The 26,219-nt window shown below is 40.8% G+C and overlaps 1 protein-coding gene across 12 annotated transcripts in view; it reads left to right on the top strand.

Annotated features, from left to right (window-relative positions):
* The window catches only part of hdac4 (histone deacetylase 4), a 454,869-nt gene that overhangs the window by 197,597 nt on the left and 231,053 nt on the right, over positions 1–26,219 (top strand). For 7 of the 12 annotated variants that reach the window (XM_041201587.1, XM_041201586.1, XM_041201585.1 and 4 more), the window contains exon 4: positions 7,509–7,637. The exons of 4 other annotated variants lie outside the window; for them this stretch is intronic. In XM_041201587.1, the coding sequence (XP_041057521.1) occupies positions 7,509–7,637 (129 nt within the window). Of the gene's footprint in view, positions 1–6,742; positions 6,817–7,508; positions 7,638–26,219 lie in introns of those variants that run through there. One more of the 12 variants, XM_041201593.1, reaches the window with a different exon arrangement.

The following is a 26,219-nucleotide window of genomic DNA, read 5'->3' as shown; positions in this document are numbered from 1 at the left end:
AGAGGATGCTGACATTACATTGCCAATGGATATGAAGGATTTTGTGGAAACCGCATTGGTGGTATTACTTCAATGCCTTGAGGTGGCTGCTGTAGATTGTTCAAGCCTCCAAAGCATATAGGAGCACAGGCATCACTGCTACCTGGGAAACCATAATCTCAGTCCCAGGTGTGAGATCCTGGTCCTTGAATGAGTTCTCAGTTAACTCAGTCTGAGTACACAAGATGGCTTTGCCAGCGATGCCCACATAGAATGAACGAGTACCCAAAATTGAGGGCAGTTTGCATTGACTAGGCTTGTGGTACTTAAAATGTTAAAGGATTCAATAGGTGTTTAAAAATTATTTGTTCAAGGGATGTTAGCATCGCTCATAAGACTGGCATTCATTGCCCGCCCTTATTAGACCTTGACAAGGTTGCTGAGTGGACTTCGTGAACCGCTGCGGTCCATATGTTGTAGGTACACTAACAGCACTGTTAGGGAGTTTCAGGATTTTGACCCATTAACAGTGAAGAAATGGTGATATAGCTCCAAGTCGGGATGGTGTGTCACTTGGAAGGGAATTTGCAGGTGGTGGTATTCTCATGTATCTGCAGTCCTTGTCATTCTAGGTGGTAGAGATCATGGAAGGTGCTGTCGAAGGAGCTTGGCAATTTGCTGCAATGCATCTTGTAGATGGTACAGACTGTTACCATTGTTCATTGGTGGTGGAGGGAGTGAATGTTTAAGGTGCTGGGCACCGTGCCATTAAAGCAGGCTGCTCTGTCCTGGATGGTGTCGCGCTTCTTAAGTGTTAAGAGTTGCACTCATCCAGGCAAGCGGGGAATATTCTATCACCCCTGACTTGTGCTTTGTAGATGGTAGACAGGCTTTGGAAAGTCGAATGATGAGTCACTCGCTGCAGAATTCCCAACCTCTTGACCTACTATTGGTTGGTCCAGTTCAGGTTCCGGTCAATGGTAACTCCTAGGATGTTGATGGTAGGGGATTCAGCGATGGTAATGTTGTTGAACATCAAGGTGAGATGGTTGGGTTCTCTCTTGTTGCAGGTGGTCATTGCCTAGCAGTTGTGTGGTGTGCATGTACTTGGCCACTGAGTGGGGCTTGGCCTAAATAGCCAAGTGGTTATGGTACTGAGTTTGTAACCCCAAGATCAAGAGTTCAAATCTCGCTATGGCAAAACTATGAAACAATGTAACTTCATCTGAAATAACAGATGGAAACGTGTTTGTACTCGAAAGAGTTACTTGGCCACTGAGTGGGGCTTGGCCTAAATAGCCAAGTGGTTATGGTACTGAGTTTGTAACCCCAAGATCAAGAGTTCAAATCTCGCTATGGCAAAACTATGAAACAATGTAACTTCATCTGAAACAGATGGAAACGTGTTTGTACTCAAAAGAGTTACACTGATGTTGGCTGAGAGTGGGATCAAAAGAGCTTGGCCTAAATAGCCAAGTGGTTATGGTACTGGGTTTGTAACCCCAAGATCAAGAGTTCAAATCTCACAATGGCAAACTATGAAACAATGTAACTTCATCTGAATAGGAACAGATGGAAACATGTTTGTACTCGAAAGAGTTACATACGAGGCAAAAACACGTGGAGGAATTGAAATGTAAAACTGCAAGAATATCAAGAGTTCAAATCTCACACTGGCAAACTATGAAACAACGTAAATTCATCTGAAAAACAGATGGAAACAGGTTTGTACTCGAAAGAGTTACTTGGCCACTGAGTTCTGGTATGATAGCCAAGTGGTTATGGTACTAGGCTTGTAACCCCAAGATCAAGAGTTCAAATCTCACCATGGCAAATTATGAAACAATATACTTGGCCACTGATCAGCCCAATCCTGAATATTATTCAGGTGTTGCTGTGTGTGGACATGGACTGCTTCATTACCTGAGAATTTGTGAACAGTACTGAACACTGTCCAATCATAAGCGAACATCCCCAGGAGGGAAGGTCATTAATGAAGCAGCTGAAGATGGTTGGGCCTAGGACCCTGAGAAATTCCTGCAGCAATGTCTTGGGACAGTTAGGTACAGATAAACTCTTTCCTCAAATGGAGGAATCAAGAAGGGACATAATTTTAAAATTAGGCCTTGACCATTTAGCAGCTAGAAACACTTTTTCTCACATTATGGTAGAAACATGGAGTTCTCGTCCAAGAGGACATGGGACAATTGGAGTTTTCAACTTTGAGATTGTTAAATAAAGATACCAAACAATGGAGTTGAGCTATATATCAGCCATGATCTAATTGAGTAGCGAAGCTGGATCGAGGGGGCTGAATGGCTGGCTTACTCCTGTTCCCAAGTTGCTCTACCTATCAGCTTATGGAGGGCTGTGAAATGAAGCAGTAACAATCTAAACATTATCTTCTGTAGACTACCAGAATTTAGTACATCCCTTGGATTTAACTCCGAAAAGGAAGGTCAGGCTGACTCTTAGAAATCTTTGTACTTTCTGTGCTGGCTAAAGAGCTCTTTTTCTTAAAAAAATTGCAGCCCTGGCTAGATTTCTCTTAATTATTTTTAATGAATTCTTTATGCATGTCTGAAAGCAAAATGATATAGATTTGTCATGTTTTAGATATACAAAATGGTTTTCATTTACAAGTAATGTATTATTGTAGAGGGGGAGGGTTGAGAATTTTTTTTGGAAGGGGGCCTTCTTGAAGTGAAATTTTTTTTTGAAGCTTGATTGTAACCAGTATTTAATAAATAAATTTGGTGCCAAATTCTAATCCGTTTGCTGCAGTATATGGGGTATGTGTTGTGCAGTTTCTAGTAATAATTAGTAGAATATGGCCCCTATAGGTACTCCTTCCAGAGTTTTATGGAACATGCATTGTTACAGATGCATGTCAAACTGGTTTTACAACCCTAAGCAGGTTTAGATCATTGTGACCTCCAGTTATGTCTGGGAGCTTAGTATTTTTTTGTCATTGTTTAGTGTCACCAGTTAATTAACTACAATCATTGGTCATTGTTTCATAATTTAAGAGCATAAGAAATAGGATCAGGAGTAGACCTTAAGGCCCTTTGAACCTGACCTGCCATTCAGTAGGATCATGGTTGAGCTTCTCTTTCAACTCCACTTTTCTGCCTGCTCCCCATATCCCTTGATTCCCTGAAGGACCAAAATTTAAAAATATTCAACGATGGAGCATCCACAATTCTCTGTGGTAGACAATCCCAAGGATTCACAACCCTTTGAGTGGAGTAATTTCTCCTCATCTCGGTCTAAAATGACCGGCCCCTTATCCTGAGACTGTGCTCCCACATTCTAGCTACCCCAGCCAGGGAAACCAACCTTTCCTTGTCTACCCCATCAAGCCCCTTCAAAATCTTGTATGTTTCTTCAATGAGATCTTTTCTCATTCTTCTAAACTCCAGAGAGTGTAGACCCAATATCCTCTCATCATTGGGCAACCCTGTCATCCCAGGAACCAATTGTGACCATTTACTGAATCACTTCCAATGCAAGCATATCTTTTCTTCGATATGGAGACCAAAACTGTGAACAGTACTCCAGGAATGGTCTCACCATTGTAGTAAGACATCCTTGTTCTTGAACCCCAATCCCTTTGGAATAAAGGACAACATACCACTTGCCTTCCTAATTGCTTGCTATACCTGCATGTTAACTTTCTGTAATAAAAAAAACAATGCAGGAAATACTCAACAGATCAAACCATCTGTGGAGAGAAACAGAGTCCCGTAACTTCTAGCAGAATGGCAATTGAAGTGGATGGCTGCTCCGTTCCTAATTTCAGACCTTAAAATGAAGCCACTCTATCTCGCATGATCTTCCGACTCAGGCCAGGCGAGATTAGGCTATGCAGCGGGTTCCCATGACCTACTGTCAATTCCAGGAGAGTCGAAGATAAGTAAGCCACGTTCCCTTTTTTTATGGCACTTGCTACGTTAAGGTCAGGCTGGTGGGGGGCCTGGAGTTGGTTTGGGGGGGGGGGGGGGGGGGGGGGGGGGGGGGCGCCTCGATGGGGGGGAAGTGTCATAGGAGTCCTGTGGGTGGTCGGTGGGGGAGTCCCGTGTGGCATAAAAGGTTAGTGGGAATCCCATTGGAGGTCAGGGCTGGTGGGAGTCCCGTGGGTAGCTGGAGCTGGGGGTAATGGGAGCCCTTTGGGGGAGCCGAGGAGGTGCATGGCTGGAGACCCATGGGGAGGATGGAGGCAGTCCCATGGGGGGTTGGGTGAGGTGAATCCCATGGACAATCGGAGAGGGTGGGTTAGTCCTGTGGGCAGTCGGAGTGGGATATGATCAAGGGGTTGAATTTCAAAGTCATACTCTGATAAATTCAAGAGCAAAATACTGCAGTTGCAGGAAATCTGAAATGAAAACTCATCAGGTCTGGCAGCATCTCTGGAGAGAGAAACAGCTTTAACATTTCAGGTTGATGCCCTTTCATCAGTTCTGATGATGGAGCTGTCGACTTGAACTGTTAACTCTCAGTTTCTTCCTATATGGATGCTACCGGACCGGCTGAGCATTTGCAGTGTCTGCTGCTAAATTTAGCCTCCCAAGTGTAAAAGTCATTAGCTCCTGAAACTGCAGTTATGTAAATTGTCAATTACAACTTCATTTAAAATCAAAATCCAGCAAACCCAAACACCATCCCAGACCTACACCTATGAGTCCAATTTCCTGCTATGTAGTGTACATACTCCAGGTGATACTTAGTTTCTCTTAAACTACAATGGAAATGGTGATGAAGCTGTTGGGCTTTAGGATTTTTTTTAACTAGCAGTGACAGTTAAAACAAATAATTGTTATTTTGGAATCAAAAATCTCAAAGGAGGTTGTTTTTTTTTCTTGTTGATTCCCTCCCTTCTTCCCAGAAGTTTATGCTTTCCGCATATATTATTGCACAGGGTAATCTCTAAGACTTGGCGAAGCTTACTGGTGGCTGTTGCAATGTTGTTAACCATTTGCAATAGAATGATACAGCACAGAAGGAGGCCATTCAGCCTGTGCTGGCTTTTTAGTACAGCTATCCAATTAATCCCACGCTTTTGTTTTTTTCCCCATAGTGTTATAAAAATGCGCTCCAGGTATTTATCCAGCTTCCCCTGGAATGGTACTATTGAATCTGCGTCCACCAACTTTTAAAGTAGTACATTTCACATGACAACAACTTGCTGTGCAAAAATAGGAGTTTCCTCAGGTCACTTCTGGTTCTTTTGCTAATCACCTGAAATGTATGGTAACCTCTGGTTACTGACCTTTCTCTCACTGGAAACAGTTCCTCATTTACTCTTTCAAAGCTATTTATGATTTTGAACACTTCAAACTTCACTTAACCTTCTCTGCTCCAAGGAGAGCAACCCCTGTTTGTGCTGCCTCTCCACATAACTGAAATTTCGCATCGCTGGTGCCATCCTAGAAAACTACTTCTGCATCCTGTTAAAGGCCTTGACATCCTTCCTAAAATGTGATAACCAGAGTTGAACACAATAATACAGCTGAGGTTTAACCAATATTTTACAAAGGTTTCATATAACTTCTTTGTTTAGTACTCTATTCCTGTAAAACCAAGGATTCCATGTACTTTTTCTTCAAAAACAGCCTTCTCACTTGGCTGGCCATCTCAAGTATTTGTGTATCTAGTTGGTTTCCCATTTACTTAGTTTCGCTCATTTGTGCCCCTCTGACATTTGCAGCTTAAGTCAGTAGCACTCAAGGCAGCTCTTGGTCTCCCCTTGTTGAGCAGTATGAATAAAATCATTATGCCTTTTAGAGCAGTTTCATTTTTTTCTTAATGCTGTGGGTAAGCTCTACTGCTGGGGACTTAAATCTGATGTTTCTCAACTAGTATTGATGGTGCAGATGAGTATGCTGCATAATGGTTTGCGTTCTATCAGGTTTGTGCAATGAAGATGTGGTGTTTCAGACTTTGTGCACACAGTGAAGCTAGTGACATCTATGCTGTAAATTTCAGGCACTGAAAAGAGGAATCTAAGCAAAACTAAACCTCCAAATCGAGGCATTTCTTGTAGATGGCTTTGAGTTGTTGTACATCACTGGCAAAACCACCGTTTGTTGCCCATTCCTAACTGCCCTTGAGAAGCTGGTGGTGAGTCGCTTACTTGAACCGCTGCAATCTGTGAAATTTAGGTACATTCACCATACTGTTAGGGAGGGAGTTTCAGGATTTTGACCCTGCAACAATGAACAAACTGCAATATATTTCCAAGTCAGGATGATGTGTGTTTTGAAGAGGAACTTGCAGGCGATGGTGGCTCCATGTGCTTGCTGCCTTCCTTTTAGGCAATAAAGACTGTGATTTTTGGAAGGATGGATTAACAAGAAGGATGGATTTTAGTGATGGGAGCACAGAGAGACAAGGAATATAGTGTAGGTACAAGTGGGCATGCCCAGTACGATGCTGTAGCTTTGGTTCAACAAATGATAGTTTACCCTATAATTGAATTGAGATCCTGGTGACAGTGTGTGAGAAGAGTTCCACAAGCAAGAGAAAGTATGAATGAAACTTCAGCTCTGGCATTCTGACTTGTTGGCTTGTGCAAATTGTTAAGGTGTAGCTGCTGTGATGGTTGACATACATGTGGTAGACATTGCTAACATTGTTATGATACTCTAGATGCAATCTTGGAACAGACGTAACCTGGTCACATCTCTGATACTGTGCCAGAATTCATTCTCTACAGATTGATTCATATACATGACTTTTGTGTTATACTGAATCCAAAAGCAACCTGTAATCTTACAAAAAGAACAATCCCGATCGGAAATTGGCTTTGTGAAACTTTAAAACCTTTGATTGGGACAAGTAGGTCTGAGCATTGTTGGGTGATTCTCATTCTTTCAGGTTTACCAGCTGTTCTTATTTCTTGCAAGTATTTATTAAATGTGACTATTATTTCAAGGAATTTCATTTTTATAACTTTAAAAACATTGCAGCTTGTTTACAAAAATGGGAAAGAATTTGTGAATCGATTTCTTGATTTTTAAATGCTGAGTTACCTTATTTGATGTTCCTGGCCTTCACTAGTCGATCTTACTCACTATAATCTCACTGTAAATTGTAAGCAACTGGGTAGCCTTCAAAAGCAAGAATCGAACTTGAATAGTTCAGTCTTAACAAGTACATAATGTAGGCTTTTACAGTATAATTTCCTGTATTTGTAAAGTCAATGTTTTCCAATCTTGTTCTGAAATTATTTTACTTTGGTCTTGAATTCCCTATAGTCATGTTGTTGCTCTTCAACTAAAAAATGGAGGATCTAGGATGGGAGCTTTTCTGTGGCAAGCCTCAGCACTTCTCAAAGTGGGGGCAAAATTTACTGGGGAAAGACTACATTTTGATTTGGAGTAAAGGGAAGAGGCAGAGGTGGGAGAGATTGCCGCAGATTGTAAATATACTATCTGATGTAGAGAATTGTTGAGGATATTTACTTTGCGTTTACTGTAAATGTGAACAATATATTTCTGTTTTTGAGTTTGATGCATTTTCTGTTGCAGAGTGCCCTCTAATGGAGTCACTTGATAAGGCTGAATTAAATAGTACTGGAATGTATGTACCATTCAATATTTTTTGGTGCTCCACTGGGATACAGTTATTTGTACTTACTTCCAGTTTAAGAAATGCAGGTACATTCATATTGCTTTATAACCTGTAATATTGTATTGCATTTATGGATTTTACTACTACACTGCACTTTAAAATTACAGTGTGTAAAACTTTAGAAATGTAAATGCAAAGATAGCAGGAAAAAAAAATCCACAAAGTGGTGATTTAGGTTTAGGTCCTTTTAAGGAGTGATACTTAACATCATCCTGGAATAACCTTGATTTATTCAAAGTCTATTGAAACTCTTCACTAACTTGTAATGTGCATACTGTTACTAGGTTGTTTGGGACCTGTTTCCTATTTTGCACAGCTCTATTGCATCTCTGCACTCAAAGCAGGATGTATTATTGGCATGTGCTTGGTCATAGGTTTCCTTATTGTATAATATAGCTGCAGCTAAAAAAGCAAACAGATTGGTACATTGTAAACATTGTGGTTGCCAAACGGGGCTTTTGTGGTTGTACAGGTTATATTGGGTATCTCTGCAGCCTGCTGAAAAACATATTTTATCATAACTTAGTATTGATAGTTGAGCCATTTATAGTTGATATCCATGTGTTAGTTTGAGTCGTAATTGGTTCAGTTTTAAAAGGAAAATTATGTTAAGTACGATCCTGTTTCTGTAAGTTTGAGAAATTCAAGAGAGTTTAAATTCCTTTAAGAATGTTGTGTTTCAAATCTTCAAATTTTCCTCCATTGTGTTTAGAATTATCCACACTTGTTCCCCGAGACCTCGGATTCAATGCTGCTACTCAGTGCAACTCTGGTGACTGAGTGACAGGAAAACTGACCAAACTGAATCCCCAGGAGCGCCTAAGGGAAAAACCTGTCTTTATTCCTCTGAGTGACAGGAGCTCCATCCAATCTAGCTCCTCATAGCTTTTCAATGGGAATCTGCCTCAATTACTGAGTGACCGTTTCTCTGGCCACTCCAGTTAGACACCGAAAAATGTATGGCACGAGAGGTGGCCATTTGGCCTGTCATGCCTATGCCAGCTGAAAAGGTTGTCCAGCTTAACCCTGTCTTTCAGCTCTTGGTCTGTAAGCCTGTAAGGTTACCTTAAATGCATATCTAAATGTTTTCCAAAGTACTTCCTGAGGAGCTCCTCAACAGGCCAAAAATTGACTAATCAATGCCTCAGGATGGCAGGGTTACAGAGATTATTTCAGTTGAAAGAGCCTCACAGTCGTAATACACCAGTTGAAGCGTTTTTAATTGGCAGTAATCTTTGTCCTTCTGACAAGGCGATGTGTTTTGGCGGGCCCCTTGAAACCTCCTGGTGGACCCTCTGAATGTGAATTCCTCAGACAGTAGGCCCCAAATCACAAGGGTCTTATCCTTTGAAATTTTTAGTAGAAACTCTGCTGCAATCCCATACCTCCCCTACCGTGCCTAAGTAAAAGGTTTAAAAATCCTCTGTTATGGGTGAATGCCTAATTTTTTTTTACTCAATTTTAAAAATTCCTGTTACAGTTCTTAATTGTGTGGCTTGATTCTGAAATTTAACCAAGCACTTGCAAACAGACATTATTGAAACTGACCAAAGATTTACTTCCCAATACCCTGGCTGCTTTTAATTGTAACCCAAGTGTACATATTTGTGGTGTCTTGTATGATACGTTTATATAGTTTCCGTTAATTCCTGTGTATCAACATTTACCGTAAATACTCATAACATCTGTCTTATGTAAAAGTCGATCACATGACTTTTGACCAAAAAAAATCCCTGAACTTCTTGTATACCTCCTGTAAAAAGCAACTTTTGTTTTTCTGGGATCAAGCCATGTTGTGATTATGAATTATAACTGATAATTACTACAGTTCATTTAAAGGTACAGGTTGGAATCTTTAGATTTTTCTCTCCCACCAATTCTAGTGGCAATCTCCCAGTCAGCCAACAAAATTAATGTGTACCACACGAAGCTTTTGAGAAAGAATAACAACTAGCAGCTCGATTTAAATTGAAAGTTAGAGTATTCACGGGCAAGACTGGTAATTGTACGGCCACGAAAGTTTAATATTTCCGAGAAAGTAACTCAAGACCGGGGAAAGCTATCCAGTAAACTAGACAAAATGCTGAAGAATAAAATGGCTAGCAGAGGAAGATCAAGTGGCCTCACCCGGAGAAGAACATGGCAGAATGGGTTAATGGGCATCAACAAAATGGTAATATTATCGCCAGCAGGGCCATCTGACCCTACACCCTCTGAAAAGTGAAGAAAGATGGTATTTCAGAATTAAAGGCCACTGCTGGGTGGTGCACAAGATTCATGAAAAGGCACAATTTAGCAGCCCTTGAGAAAATAATTTCACAGCATCTACTGTTTGAACTTGACAATGAAACCATCAAATTCCACTGTTTTGTGATCTGAGAGAGAGAATAATGCTGTATCAATTCGCCTGCATTAGAAATCTGGATCAAACACCGATGAACTTTGACATGCCAGCAAACAAGACCATTACCAGGATTGATGCAAAACCGTGACTGGCCACGAGAAGATGTGGTTCATAGTGGTTCCATTTTGTGTGATGGTCCATACTTAAAGCTGAGGGTGATATTCAAGCACAAAACTCTCCCTGAAGAGAAATTTCAGAAAATTTTTGGTGTCCGCGTTTATGAAAGAGGCCGGATGGATGAGTGCTGTTGAAAGAAATGGATCAAAGAAGTTTGCCTGTCTGGCACATGTTCAAATCCCAGTTTGTTGACAATGTAGTCCATGATGTGGGCTCAACCAACAGTCTTGAGTGTTGCTCAGCCCTTGGATGTGTGTATAAATCGCCTTCTCAAGTTGGATGTAAGAAGATGAGAAAGCATTCACCACTAAGGAAGAAATATATGAGCACCCTCACTAGCAACATTTTGTCAATGGGTCATAGATGTGTAAATGAATTTGATCCAAATATTGTCAAAAAAATTATTTCTAAATGTTGGAATATCAAATGCTCAATGGTACAATGGACGATTATTTGTGGAATGGCAATGCTAAAGTTACCGGTACTACCAGTGATAAGGACGATACCAGTAGCGGTGTTGATGATGGTAACGTTACCAGTGATGGCGGTTGTGATGGTGATGATTGTGACAATGCCAGTGATGGCGGTTGTGATGATGACAAGAAAGATCCATATGATATACTACCAGGCTATTGGGACAAATTGTTTGGTGATTCTGATAGTGATCAGTATGGTTTTGAAGAATTTCAATGTGAAGGGTAGTATTTAATTTGATACGGTTATATTTAGCTTGTTTTTTTTATGGGATGTGGATGTCGCTGGCTAGGTCAGCATTTATTGCGCATCCTAATTACCCTTGAGAACTTGGTGGTGAGCTGCCTTCTTGAACTACTGCAGGCCCTGTGGTGTAGGTACACCCAGAATGCTGTTAGGGACGAAGTTCCAGGATTTTAACCCAGTGACAGTGAAGGAACGGCGATAAATTTCCAAGTCAGGATGGTGAGTGGCTTGGATGGGAACTTCCAGGTCATGCTGTTCCCATATGTCTGCTATCTTTGTCCTTCTAGATGGTAGCGGTTGTGGGTTTGGAAGGTGAGTTTCTGCAGTAGATCATCTTGTAGATGGTACACACTGCTACCACTGTGCATCGGTGGTGGAGAGAATGCATGTTTGTGGACGTGGTGCCAGTCAAGCAGGCTGCTTTGTCCTGGATGGTGTTAAGCTTCTTGAGTGTTGTTGGAGCTGCGCTCGTCCAGGCAAGTGGAGAGTATTCCATCACACTCCTGACTTGTGCCTTGTAGATAGTGGACAGGCTTTGGGGAGTCAGGAGGTGAGTTACTCATCGCAGGATTCCTAGCCTCTGATCTGCTCTTTCAGCCACAGTATTTATATGGCTAGTCCAGTTCAGTTTCTGGTCAATGGTAGCACCCAGGATGTTGATAGTGGGGGATTCAGTGACGCTAATGCCATTGAATGTCAAGTGGGTGATGGTTAGATTCTTGCTTGTTGGAGATGGTCATTACCTGGCACATGTATGGCGTGAATGTTTCTTGCCACTTGTCATATCAAGCCTGGATATTGTCCAGCTCTTGCTGCATTTGGACATCGACTGCTTCAGTAAGTGAGGAGTCACAAATGGAACTGAATATTGTGCAATCGTCAGCGAACATCCCCACTCCTGAGCTTTTGATGCAAGGAAGGTCAATATCATGAAGCGATTAATGTCTATCATGGTATTAGAAATTAATTTTTTAAATAGAGTTCCATTGGGGTCAGTCTGTGTGTGTGTCTTAATTGGATTAAAGCCAGCTAGTCTGGGTGCTTTGATGCTTAGTTTTGAGATGTTAATTGGGGAAACAGTAAGGAAGTTAAAAGGTAAAGTGTCCCTTTACATTTGTTGAATAAACTATTCAAGACTGCGGGTAAAATCTTGCACCTAGCTAGAAGACGGCAAGCAGTTTATTTTTTTCAGCTTACTAATAAAATTGGTGGGATGATTGTTAGAAGAGGTAAAGTTAAAAGTCTAGTGATACAACAGAAAACTTACATTCAAAGAGAAAAATATGTATAAAGGAGAAAGGAGATTGTGTGTAAGGTAGAGGCATTTTAAGATCCAACAAGTGTGAGAAGCCTCAAGCTGCTTTCTGCAAAGACCCAGCGCTGAAAGAAACTCATTTTGAATGCGACTGTCCAGGGTGTGCTCTGCCAAGTGTCCCTTTAAATTTATAAGATTTACTGTTGCCTGAACGGGGGTCGAACTGAGAGTCAGATTAAGTAGGGGATTTTTGTAGTTATTATAGTAATAATTTTGTGTATGTATGTGTTTACAATCTTGTTTGTATTAATAAATGTTTAATTTAGTTTTATAAAAAAAAACTTCTCGAGACTTGATGGTCTTATCACTACTGAATTCAAAGCCTGCATCTCGAAACATACAAATTGCAAAAATGGGATATGACAGTTGTTTCAATTTTCCTTCAGGGATTTGAACAACTCAGCCTTTACAATCAGCTGTAACAATGTCATAATAGCCATTGATGAAACAGCTGAAGATGGTTGGGCCTGGGAAACTCCCCTGAGGAAATCCTGCAGTGATGTCCTCGAACTAAGATGATTGACTTCCAACAGCCACAACCACCTTCCTTTGTGCTAGGTATGACTCCAACCAGCGGAGAGTTTTCCCCCGATTCCCATTGACTCTAGTTTTGCTAGGCTTCCTTGATGCCACACTCGGTCAAATGCTGCCTTGATGTCAAGGGCAGTCACTCTTACCTCTCCTCTGGAGTTCAGCACTTTTGTCCATGTTTGGACTAAGGGTATAATGAGGACAGAAGTTGAATGGCCCTGGCAGAACCCTAACTGAGCATCAGTGAGCAGGTTATTGCTAAACAAGTGCCGCTTGATAGCACTGTTGATGACCCCTTTCAACCCTTCAATGATGATGGGCGGTAATTGGCCGAATTGGATTTGTGCTGCTTTTTGTGTACAGGACATACCTGGGCAATTTACCACATAGGCGGGTGGATATCAGTATTGTAGCTTTTTGGAACGGCTTGGCTAAGGGCGCGGCAAGTTCTGGTGCACAAGTCTTCCGTACTATTGCCGGAATATTGCCAGGGCCCATAGCCTTTGCAGTAACCAGTGCCTTCACCCATTTCTTGATATCGTGGAGTGAATCGAATTGGTTGAAGACTAGCGTCTCTGATGCTGGGGTCCTCTAGAGATGGCCAAGATGGATCACCAATCGGCACTTCTAGCTGAAGATTGTTGTGAATGCTTCAGCCTTATGTTTTGCACTGATATGTTGGGCTCCTCCATCATTGAGAATGGGGATATTTGTGGAGCCTCCTCTAGTGAGTTGTTTAACTGTTCACTACCATTGATGGCTGGATGTGACAGGGCTGCAGAGCTTAGATCTCATCTGTTGGTTGTGGGCTCACTTAGCTCTGTCTATCACTTGCTGCTTATGCTATTTGGCACATAAGTAGTCCTGAACTGTAGCTTCACCAAGTTGACACCCTATTTATAGGTATGCCTGGTGCTGCTCCTGGCATGCCCTCCTGCACCTTTCATTGAACCAGGGTTGATCCCCTGGCTTAGTTGTAATGGTGGAGTGGGGATATACCAGGCCATGAGGTTACAGATTGTGGTTGAGTACAATATTGCTGCTGATGATGGGCCACAACGCCTCATGGATGACCAGTCTTGAGTTGCTAGATTGTTTGAAATCTATCCCATTTAGCATGGTGGTAGCGCCACACAACACGATGGAAGGTATCCTCAATGTGAAGATGGGACTTTGTCTCCAGAAGGACTGTGTGTTGGTCACTCCTAGTGACACTGTCATGGACAGATGCTACATGTTGATGAGGCATGAGGTCAGAAATGTTTTTCCCTCTTGTTGGTTCCCTCACCACCAGCTGCAGACCCAGTCTAGCAGCTACGTCCTTTAGGACTCGGCCAGCTCAGCCTGTGGCGGTGCTACTGAGCCATTCTTTATGACGGACATTGAAGTCCCCCACCCAGAGTACATTCTGTGCCCTTGCCACCCTTAGTGCTTCCTCCAAGTGTGTTCAACTTGGAGGAGCACTGATTCATCAGCTGAGGGGGGACGGTACATGGTAATCAGCAGGAGGTTTCCTTGCCCATGTTAGACCTGATGCCACGAGACTTCATGGGGTCCGGAGTCAATGTTGAGGACTCCAAGGGCAACTCCCTCCTGACTGTATACCACTGTGCCACCACCTCTGCTCGGTCTGTCCTGCTGGTGGGACAGGACATACCCACGGATGGTGATGGTGGTGTCTGGGGCATGATCTGTAAGGTATGATTCCATGAGTGTGACTTTGTCAGGCTGCTCCTTGACTGGTCTGAGAAACAGCTTCTCCAATTTTTGGCGCAGGCCGCCAGAGGTTATGAAGGAGGACTTAACAGGGCTGAGTTTGCCATTGTCGTTTCTGGTGCCTAGGTTGATACTGGGTGGTCCATCCGATTTCATTCCTTCTTATTGACTTTTTAGTGGTTTGATACAACTGACTGGCTTGTTAGGCCAGTTCAGAGGGCATTTAAGAGTCAACCACATTGCTGTGGATGTAGGCCAGACCAGGTGAAACAGCAGATTTCCTTCCCTGAAGGACATTGTGTTGGTTGAAATGTATATAGTTGGTAATGTGTTAATATAGATTCTTTAGTGTTCTTGGTTTATACTTTATTCTATTGCACCTGTCTTTTTTTGGGCCTAAATAAAACATGCATGTCAATCTCTCATAAACATTACCCATGTAAAAGTCAACCCCATGACTTTTGACCTATAAATAGGCCTAAAACATTTGACTTTTCCACAAGTCTATAAAGTAATTAAGGAGAGTCAAGAGTGTTAAGGGATCAGTGCTTATCTGCAATAGCTCTTGTAACCTCCTTTCTATGGAGATTCATTTATCTGTGGTTGTAGAGCTTTAGAGTAGTAGTGTATGCGTTTCTATCATTCTAAGTACTTAAATTTGGTAGAAAGTTATAATGGTAAAAGCATAGCCAGCAGAACATGCAGCATTCTACTGTTCTTCTTAAGATATGGTGCTTGTGTTTTGAAATATTACGGAATGTGTTACGGTTTGTAGCTACTTGTTTTGGACGTTCCTTGCAGACCCTGATGACATGTTCTTCATTCAATTAGTATTGAAAAGTTACATGTAGCATTGTTGTATTTGATATAACAGAAAGCATTAAGAACTTACATTGTCTTAATTAATGGCTGAGTGATCAAGTCCTAATTTCTGACCCATATCAATGAAACAAGTCCCAAGTTCAATTCCAACTAGGGTAGCATTAGGATCACTACAGTTAACTGCAGAGCCCCAAGATAGTGAAGGGAAATCACTGAGTTCCTACCTGGTTTTTCCCATGGTGACACCCTGTATTGGCAATGCATTTATGTAAAGCTGGAATTGGATGAGAATGGGATCAGCCTTAGCTGTGATATCTTCATTGTCAAATAGCTTAACATATAGTGAAAACACAGATTATATCCATTTAGGTGTGGTTGAAGAGGACAATTTCTACCATTGGGACTTTTTAACCCAGTGATTTCCTCAAGAAGGGAAATCCCTCTTGCGTGTGCTATATGACTGCTTAATTTATGATCCTTGTTTTTCATAAAATGTGGCGTTGAAATGTGACATTGAAGAAGTCATTTTCTTTCCCCCTCCAGCATTGATGAGTAGATCTTTAACTGAAATGTTATGGCATTCTAAGTTTATTGAAAAATATTTCAACAAAGGTATGATTCAAAGTGTGTTCTTTTTTTAAAAGATAGGGTAGATCTAGAGTTGAATTGTTGTGTTGAAGATAGCCGCTACATAAAATGGTTTGCCTATTTCAGTAAAAAGTCTCCAGCACTCAAGGATTCTCGCCTGTAGAATGCATAATCTTATGTCCAGGCTACAGACTTTATGGAATCAACTACAATCTCAATAGGACTTCAACATTACAAGTACGAGTCTTTATTACCAACATGAACTATATATTTGCTTTCAGAGCTTCAGTCTATCAAAATGATTATTTCATGATCTTTTAATTATAATTAATTACATTGAGAAAGACACTTACAGTTCCACTATGTAAAATTTTGCTCTGAAAAGAGTAGTTACCATAAGAGAGTTCCTTAGTTAAACTGGTGGCCCTTGACATTTCAAACAACGTACTCTGCCCATCGTTATATATAATGGGGGATGGGACTATGGGCAGGATCTTCTAATTGGTAAGGCTATTGAGTTTGTAATAGGGTGGTACAGTTAACATTCCTATTACTGATTGGTCTGTACTTGTTAACATTCTAGCTACTGATTGGTCGACTTTGTAGAATGGATGGCAGTGTGTTCCTTGATTAAGGGTAGCCAGGTGTCACTGATGAGAAGGTTACTGTCTTTGGAAACGGTGTTGTTGGTCGATCTCCATAGTCTCCCTGATGCGCCTTGTATGCCAGTGTGTGATGGATGAGATAAGTTTAGAGTTGGACCATTGGAAGTGGCGATTGTTAAGTTGAGCGTGTTTGACAGTAGCTGACTTGTCCAATTCATGACTTTTGATGTTCCTTGAGTCTAATATATAGGCTGCGGCCTGTTTTCCCTAGCAGACAGAGTCCTATAAACCTCATCTAAGAAGCTCAATTCTATTCTACAAAAGCAAAAAACCATCTTAGAATAAACCAGGAATTTACAGCATACCATGAGATTGCAGACTCATCTATTACCTGGGTGAATTTGAATTCCACTGTTCAGAAAAAAGCTCCACATATACACTTGCCTGCACCCATTTAGCAACAGTTCAGTTTTAAATGATTAAACATCATCCATGCTGTCAGGACAATATAAATTAATTGCAGGCTAGTGTAATGACGTGCCTGAGGTCCATAAGGTCTGGGCAATTTTCACACCTAATTTGACATTGCACAGGATTTACTCTCTCTCTCTCTCTTAGCAATATCAAGTGGATGTGTGCTAGATTCCCTTTTCCGGGAAGTCTCTAACCACTCTCTCTGGGGTCAGGCTGGACCTTGAATCAGGATTTGTGCTGCAACTTTGGTGGCATTGTGAAACAAAAACTGGTTTCAATTAATTTGAAATGTCAGCCAGAATAATTTCATGGTTTCAAAAAAACTTGTAATAAAAATCAGATGACTGTGTTGATGCTGGCTATGCTTGTGCACGTAGAGCATGCATGTATAATAATCCTTGCTGGGTCCAGTGACTGCAATGAAAGCAGTACTAAACATTTTTTTTATTATGAGTGACTAACCCCAGTGTACATTTCCTGACAAACAAAGCTTAAAGTAATTTTATTTGGAATTTAAAATTCCACCCAAATGTGAAAAGTAAACATTTTTTTTGCTATAGCTCTCATATCATAGCTTTCAAAATTTGCTGGCGTTTTTGCTCTTTATGTGAACACTCTGCAATATCCTGAATATAATTTACGCAACTATTTTTATCCATGTTTTTTTTTGAATGCCATTAGTGCAGAGATCATAATTGGCAACTGTTCTCTGTAAAAAAAAAAACCCTACTTGAGGTCTTAAATAACTTATTCTGTGAACTTTTTAAGTGTGCTGGATAACCTGGGTGTTTGTGGTTCAATTACCATTGCCTTCATGGTGAGCTGGCCCTGTGAACTGAGATCAGTAGTTGCGATGTTACCTACCTATACTGGTTGAATCTATAATCTGCAACAAGTAAATTAGTGAATGAGAATATTGTTGTTTATCCAGGCTGTGCCATTATTGTCTCCTGTAAATTGCTTTGGCGTGGGAAAAGAATGAAACATATTCCCTGTAGCAGGTAACAATAATAAATTGATATTTGTTTGCAGGGCAACTTGCCATGGGTGACAATTTTCCACGCATACATATTTTTGAAAGATACACACTGCAGTATTTTTTAACCTTGATTTATTTTATCCGTTGTGCAAAATGTGAGCACTACAGTTAGTCCATAAAATTCTTTGCTCTCTGTTTAATGATTAGTCCAGGCCAGTACTTCCCAAGAGCATATTGCCTATCATTATATCATTGAAGGCACCTTAAAGAATGCAATGGCAGTCATCCTCCCAGGTAGATAATGGGAGGGACTGATAAACCTGTTTGTGGTAGTCTGTCTCTTTGGAAGGGAGTATGAATGCAGGGATACACTACCATTACACATCAGATATTCTTGTAATTGTATTGCTTAGTCTCACTGAATAAAATATTTATTACTCTTAATGACAGTAATTCTGAAGTGTAAAATGGTTCTTTCATCATTTCATTGGCGCTTAAGCATTGTGAATTAAATTTTGTGGAGAGTAAGTTTTTTAACATTTTCCATGTAGTTCTTTAAATTAATTTGCCAGCATTCATATGAACCAAAATGATATTGTGTACATGCAACATGATGTAATTCCTGATATCAAACTGTCTCATGACTGGATGGCTGTCAGTCAATTTTGGAGTACTATTGACTTTTCTTCAAAGTGTCCAATATTGCCAGAATCTTTCATAAGCTTTCAGTTAGACAGTTGATTGTGAAATGTGTAGTAACCATTTTCAAGAATGAATTTGAAGTTTACAAAGCCAGCTAAAGAGTGCTTGCCACTAAAGAAGGTAGTAAGCTTCGAGTTTACATGACGTAGGCAGAAATGCTTTAAGGCTTGTTGTGTTACCATCTCCTGTTTATTTTGGCAGTATATAAAATATTGGGAATTGAACGGCACACAGTACATTGGTTGACATCACATCAGTTTAAATCTCCTGACCCCACATGTAATTTTGTTCGCTTCTATGTTCTGCTCAGTTACCTCGAGCACTGATCAGGTTTTTGGTATTAGGTATTTAGGGTATTTTTCTGTTCATGTGTAAATGTTGCTATTTGGTGTCTTTCAAAATCATTACACAACTTTTAGCTTCAGGCAATCTCTGAATCCCTGTGTGTTTCCTTTAATGCAGACTGATTTGATAGCACATGCCTTTTTAATACTGTTTTTAGTGCCTTTTTTTTTGCACCCACCTACCTGCTTACTATATGTTTCCTGGGTGCAATGATAAGTTTTATGCCAGCTTCCCCATAAGATAGTTCAACCCATTGTCTCTCAGTCTGTTTTCCATAAACCCTAATCAATCTCTTATGGCATAATTCATTTGAACCTGAGAAGAGAATTGGGATGCCAGAGGTGGGTTGAAAGAGCTGTTGGCAAAACCCATTGTCAGTTCTGCCACAATACATACAAATTGACAGAACATCCCATGCTATATGAGGTGCTTTTGAATTTTTTTAAATAGTGAAATTTTCAAGAGAAATAATGTTTGAACGTTAGACAGCTGATCGAGAGTAACCTTTTTATTGTCTTTCAAAAACTGACCGCATTGGAAATTTCTTTCAAGGTCTAGATTGGAGCACCTGTCCAGAGGTGTATGGTATTTAGCAGGAAAGATGATAATACTGTTGGGGTTTCCCCAAGGTCATCGAACATGACACGCCAGTGAATCACTGATTATTTATTCAGGAGAGTATTCAAACTTGGTCTCGGAACAAACAAATTGATCCTAGGATATCATAGCTTGAACTTGGTGCTATGTTGATTTCAGCATGGTCAGAATTATTGCCAATCATTCTTCACCATTTGCATTCCATGCATTATTCTGTCTAAAAAAAAAATTAGGTGAAATGGTGATAAGCCATCTGAATTTGCTTGCAATTTGTTCACGGGAACTTTTCATAATGCGCATCTTCTGAGTGAGGCTAGCCTACAAAATCAGGGATGGCCTGATTCTCAAACCTGATGCCTCACCTACAAGATTTGTGGCCTTTATACCATTTAGATATAGATGAAATCTATTTTAAGTTATTTTGAGTAAAGCCAGGAAAGGTTAGCATTTGTGTGAAATTTGCAATATTTTTGCTCAGCTACAGTCAGATCATGTAAGGAGGGCGGGGAATTTTGTGGGGTTATTTTGATTAAGCAGAGATGTATTATTTTGATTAGTTAAGCAGTGCAGCAGTCTCATCTCTTGCTAAAGGACTAAAATTGTGGTTTTATATGTAGAGAAATTACAGTTCAAACAAGATTGTTTTTGTAACTCACTTTAATCAGATCGGTTTGTGTCAATTCTAAATGCCATTGGTTGTTTAGATTAGATTGCATTCAGACTTAGCCTTGGTTTAGGGCTGTGCAGATCTGCCTCTATCCACATAGAACATTATTGTAAAGTACAGAATACCACCACTATGTGGTGAAAAACCCTGATGCTTCAGTCAAATTGTGTAGTATAGCAGCAAATGAACACAAATCAAATGACCTGATTGAGAGAGCCATCTGTTATGGTATTGGCTGTTTGTATAGGTATGTAATATAATAACTGTGTAATAAATAATTTGGCCTTTTTTACTGAATTTTGATCAAGCTTTTTGACCATTGACAAGAAAGGACAAACTGTACTGATTTAAGTGTGGACTACAATTTAAAAAAAACAAAACGTGGTAAATAGTGTTTACTTTTTCCTGCAGTGTGTTGATTAGATAATTTACTACTAAACTACGTAGCAGTTCCATAAGTCAGACCTGGCTTAGTGTAACGGTTACCTCGGAATTAATGAGATGTTCATTCTTTCAATCCCTACTCCAAAAACTTGAGCAATGATTTAGGCTGACGCTTCAATACTGAGGAAGGTATCACCCTTCTGCTGAGATGTTCCTTCTTAGGTGGGAATAAAAGATCCCATGGCCTATTCGAAGTAGAGGATATATATTACTGTGTAGGAACTTTGGAGACCCTGAGGTGGTGAAAGACATGCATAAAGACAAGTTTGTTCTGATAACTAAGTAATTTACACAAACTACTGTTCACCAAATTCAGCTCCATCACAAGTTTTAATCACTTTGGCATACCAGAATGTCACTGGAGAACAGCTACTACTGGTGTATTAATGTTATAAATTGTAGATATAATTTTTGTAAAACTAGTATTGTGTTATGTTTGACAACGTAGTATCTACTAAATAATTATTTAGCTTCAAAAACATTTACATCATTTACTGTTTAATCTACTTGTGTAACCTCTATTCCGGAATTTATATATTAAAACTGCATGGCCCCAACATTGGTTCATTCGCCAACGTCAGCCTCTAATTCATTCTCTTGCTTTCTTCCTCAATGCACCTCCTACTCCTCCACACCCACACCCCACCTCTGAATTCCATTAAATCCTCAAACTATTTGTTCAAACTGTTTGAGTAGAAGAAGATGTTGGTCCTGGTTGTGCTGAGTTGAGTAATGAAGCCAAGTCTAAGGTTTTCCCTTTGCTCTGACATATTGTCTTTCTCATTTCATCATTCTGAGGACAATACAGATAAAGCAGTACCTATCTCAATAGGCTTACTGGTCGGCCGTGCCTGTCAGAATGAGTGAAGGGCGCTGCACTGCAAAATTAATCGTTTTTAATATTGTTAGGTCATCAATAAATTTTTGACAGTGTTTTTTGTGGTGAGATTTAGGGCCATAATCTCCGAGCTCGACAGCATCTGATCTGGGAGGCGTCCCAAAGTAGCACTGGGGAATCCCTCTGGAAAGTTCCCAGGTAAGGATTTGCACAGCAATTGCCCAGAAGTGCACACTTCCTCTGGACAATTGCACTGCACATGGAACCATCTGAAATTGTGGTTTAAAGGGCAAACTTCAGATGGTTCCACCAGGGTTATACCAATAGTTACCCAGAAAAAATTAGAAGAATTAAATCCTCTTCTAACTTCTGGGTAACTATTCAAAAGACCCAGACCAATTCCACACACCCCCCACACAGCCCTGACCCCCATGTGATTCCCTTCACCTGCACAGGACTCCTCACCTGACACCACCCCCTAACCTCCTTCACCCCCCCAACCCCTCAAAATGTCCAACCGCTAACCCCAAGAATGTTTGGCCCACTCAACACCCTCCCGATGTTTGACCCACCCCCCCAACTAACAAAGGATTTCATGATGCACAGACCAAAGTGGGAGCAGGGGGTTGGGGGGGGGTTGGTGTTGTGGTGGTGGTGGGGTATGGATATAGTAAAGAAACAACAGTTGTGTTCTGATGAGGCATGAATACATTTCTATCTGTCTTCAATTCTGACAGGCTAGGCTTGTTATCTGCTGGAGTTTAGAAGAGTAAGAGGCGACGTAATTGAAACTTCTAAGATCCTGAGGGGTCTTGACAGGGTGGATGTGACGAGGATGTTCCCTCTTGTGGGAGAATCTAGAACTAGGGGTCACTGTTTAAAAATAAGGGGTTGCTCAATTAAGACCGAGATGAGGAGAAATTTTTCCTCTGAGGCAGTGAGTCTTTGGAATTCTCTTCCTCTGAAGCAGAGTCTTTAAATATTTTCAAGGCTGAGGTAGATAGATCCTCGATAAGCAAGAGTGTGAAGGGTTACTGGGGGTTTGCTGCCTGAACTAAGTGTTTCCAGCATGTTGCTTTTTATTTCAGATTTCCAGCATCCACAGTATTTTGCTTCTGTTTTTTGTGGTGAGTTTCTGCTAACCTTATATTTATTTCTAAGACCTGTCTTTCATGGGGTCGGTCTGATTGCATAGAATCTGAACAAATTATTGCAGCCTTTGTTTGCAAATGTTCGATGGGGCAATGTGCTCACTTTTTTTTTCCCCAACTTGGTTCATTTTTGTGGACCTCAAGGTGAACTATGTCACTGGAGAATGAAAGAATTTTTTGGCTTTAAATCCCTCTGTGAAGCAGTAGGGGAGGTGATGCAGAATAAAACTTCCTGCCTGTGTGCCAAAAATGTGCCTTGGATGATCAGAAAAGACAATAAACCTGAGAGATAAATTCTCGTGTGAATTTTGTTTTGGCCTCTATACTTTAATGGCAAATTATGGACAATGTTGTGTCTCGGATAGTACTTTACTCCCCTTATGGCTTTTGGATCCACCCCTCTCTGTTACTGGCTCCAGGTTTGGCAGTGGTTGGTAGCTGACCCAAGGCTGTGTATTCATGGGCTTTATCCAACCACAGACACCTGATTCTCAGAATTCATTCCTGGATTGTTTAATATTGTTTCTTCTCTGTTTTCAGTTTATGACTACTTGGTGATTGCTACTTTAAGGCCAGCCTTACAGAATAAGGGTCATGTGGTCAGAACAACCAATCAGCACTGAGCACAGAAAAGTTTATAAGGGACGGAGTTTTCCTAGTCTAGAGTGTGTATTGTAGCCTTGACACAGGTCTGCAGTGAATCCAGCAGCTCTGAAAATAAAGCTGTTCAACTAAAGAAGCCTCGTGGTAGTACATCTCTACAAGTACTGTGTATCTAAGCCAGCTTTTTACCTCCACACTCCAATTTTTACCCCAGCCCATCTCAATACTTCAGCTTCCCTTCGCTCCTGTTGTCACCCAAGCTTGAATTCTCTCCCCTCATGCACTGCACCCAAACGAGCCCATGACCTCATTGTTCCTTTCTCGACCCATCATGGGACCCATTGTTGCTTCAATAAACTTGGCTGCCCAGCGCAACTTTCTTTCTGCCCCACTGACTCCGCCATCACCAGTCTCCTAAAGGGTAGTAATGACATTTCCCTTCAGAATGCCTGAGCATTTTGCTTCTTAATGTAGGAAATCAAATTGGTATCTTAGCTTTGATAGTAACCAGTGGTGGTGACTGTTGTTTCCCAAACATTTTCCCACTGTGACCCCATTTTAATGCTTGAAAATTCGTGTGACCCCAGAGACCGGTGGGGGAAGGGCTGAGGGAGAAAGATTTGTTGTACAGAGTGGGGGATGGAGTTACTGAGCGTGGGCCAGTGGCTTTGTCCACAGTTGATTTGAGGACTCTGCAGCCTCGAAGCTAAGAATTATGTGCACACGTGTAATGGAGTCTCGGCGCCAATCCCAGGACTGTACCACCAGAGTCTGCTCAACAGTTGCCATGATGGCTGCCTCGGAGCTAATGACCCCAGATGGTCATTCTGACCCATGGTTTGGGGACCCCTGACCTACACCTTAACTGAAGTCTCCATACCTTGGTGCTAATTTCCATCACATGTACTGCCTGAGTCACTGCAGTGTTTTGACCTCTTCCACTATTTCCCTGACAATTTTTCCTTCATTAGCCACCTCATCCTTTTCCTGGCTTCTTATCTTTAAAATCTTTGTCTAGCACCCCTCCAACGTAGAGTTTTTTTCTGGAGATAGCCTTTCTTCTTCCCTCAATCTGCACTGAGAATCATTCTCTGTGATTTTGCCTGTTTTACCCTCTCTCCTATAAACTTTATGCCTTGAACTAGAAGTCTCAACTTTAAAATTCTTAGCCTTGTTTATAAATCCTTCTATGATCTTGCCCTTCCTTCTGAACCCCTCTAATCCTGACCTCTTGCACACCCCCATTTTAATCACTCCGCTGTTGGTGGAGATATTTCGAAATTTCAGCTACCAGGACCCCATACTCTGGGATTCCCTACCTAAACCTCTCTGCTACCTTAAGTCAATGTGACGCAATTTTGAGTGTGCTTGATGCAAAATTGATGTAGTCATCCATTGCCAGATCTGTCACCATGGTGTCATGTTTTCCCTAGCTTTGTTCACCTCTGCCAAAACTGCCTGTTGCTCTTTGATCATCCTGTAGAGCAAAGGTAACCTGAAGCTTCTCTATTCTACTACCAACTGCCTCCAGAACTCTGGATTATCTTCCACTTTTGCCTTTAACAACAGGTGTGAGGAGGTCATGGATTTGCTTTCAAGACGGAAGCCATTGCTGCTACTTCACCTATGCCCTACCCAATAAGCCAAGCGTGCCCAAAATCCCCAACTCTTTCTAGTTTCTACTTTACCTTTCACCACCAATACCCGCCACCTTCAAGCTCATGACATTTTTATACAATAAATATAAGTTCAATTTCCTGTTGCAACTGCAGCTGTGAGCTTGCACCCTCTAAGAATTAGTTCAAGACTTTCACACAGCATCAGCTGGTAACTTTTCCTGCCCATTAAGCCTGGGCCGGACTCAGTCTCGTTTGAACAGATTGAAACACTACGTTTTAGTGCCCACTTCTCTGCTTATTTTGTACATCTAAACCAACTTACTTTGCAATCATTCTTAGTTGCTCATTATCATGTATTCAAAATCCCAGTCACTGGTTCACTGGATGTACAAAAGAACCACAAATGCACCAGTTTATAGCATTGTGTTGCTCATCTTCACTGCGTGAGAGATTAAGGAGAAATTTCTTGATAGAATGCTTTTGTCTCAAGGAGTGGTATTCCCAGAGACCATTTCATCCTTTCAGGGAAAAATGGGTTACTATTTGTAGCAGGTGAAGTTACAGCACTATAAGGAAGTGATCAACACAACGAGAATAGTTTTGGATTGTCCTAACAAAGAGCTGGCATAAACACAAAAGTTAAATAGCCTCATAAAGTTCAATAATGATGTCCGTTTTGTTGCATCTGAGACTTCTGTATTATTTAGCATTGCTACAACCCTGCCATTCCACTGTAGTCAACATTTAAAAACATAATTGCCAGCTCTAGCAAGTGCACTTTTCAACGAATATGCGCTGTAACATTTTTGTCTTCCTATATGTGTATTTTATATGAAAACTTGTCACTAGAAGCTTGTTCCTTGTATTCATTCCAACAGTTGTAAGGAATGCATTCACTTTATGGTGTGCAGCGCTTAGAAAGATAACTTGCAGCAACTTGTGATGCATTCTGGTATCTCTTAATCTTTGCTTATCTTCACCCAATGCAGTAAAGTAGAACTCTGCAGATTCTGCATTTTTCCAATATGGGGTGTTCAGGTGATTTGCTAAGAATAAAAGTGAATCATGTAATACCCCACCTTGAGACTGGTTGAAACATTTGTTTACCTTGCTATTATTCTGGAGAGAGTTTTGTTTGGCTGTTTGTCAATAACATTGTTGCACTTTGATTTGTTTGTTTTATTTGGAAAACCACCCATAAAAGCTGCATTTATCTTCAGAGTAAATTTTCGGAAATGCATTGAAGCATCACAATTCCAAAGTATCAATATACTAGAAAGCACAGATTAGTTCAATTATATCCATCTGTTTCAGTATAACCTAAAATGTTCTTTGACAAATTATTGATGAGATTTTAAGTGTTTTGGAAAG

The sequence above is a fragment of the Carcharodon carcharias genome, chromosome 12 (assembly GCF_017639515.1).
Source record: "Carcharodon carcharias isolate sCarCar2 chromosome 12, sCarCar2.pri, whole genome shotgun sequence".
NCBI classification, from domain to species: Eukaryota; Metazoa; Chordata; class Chondrichthyes; order Lamniformes; family Lamnidae; genus Carcharodon; species Carcharodon carcharias.
The sequence above is the reverse complement of the archived record's forward strand: the minus strand, read 5'-3'. Positions and strand labels throughout refer to the sequence as shown.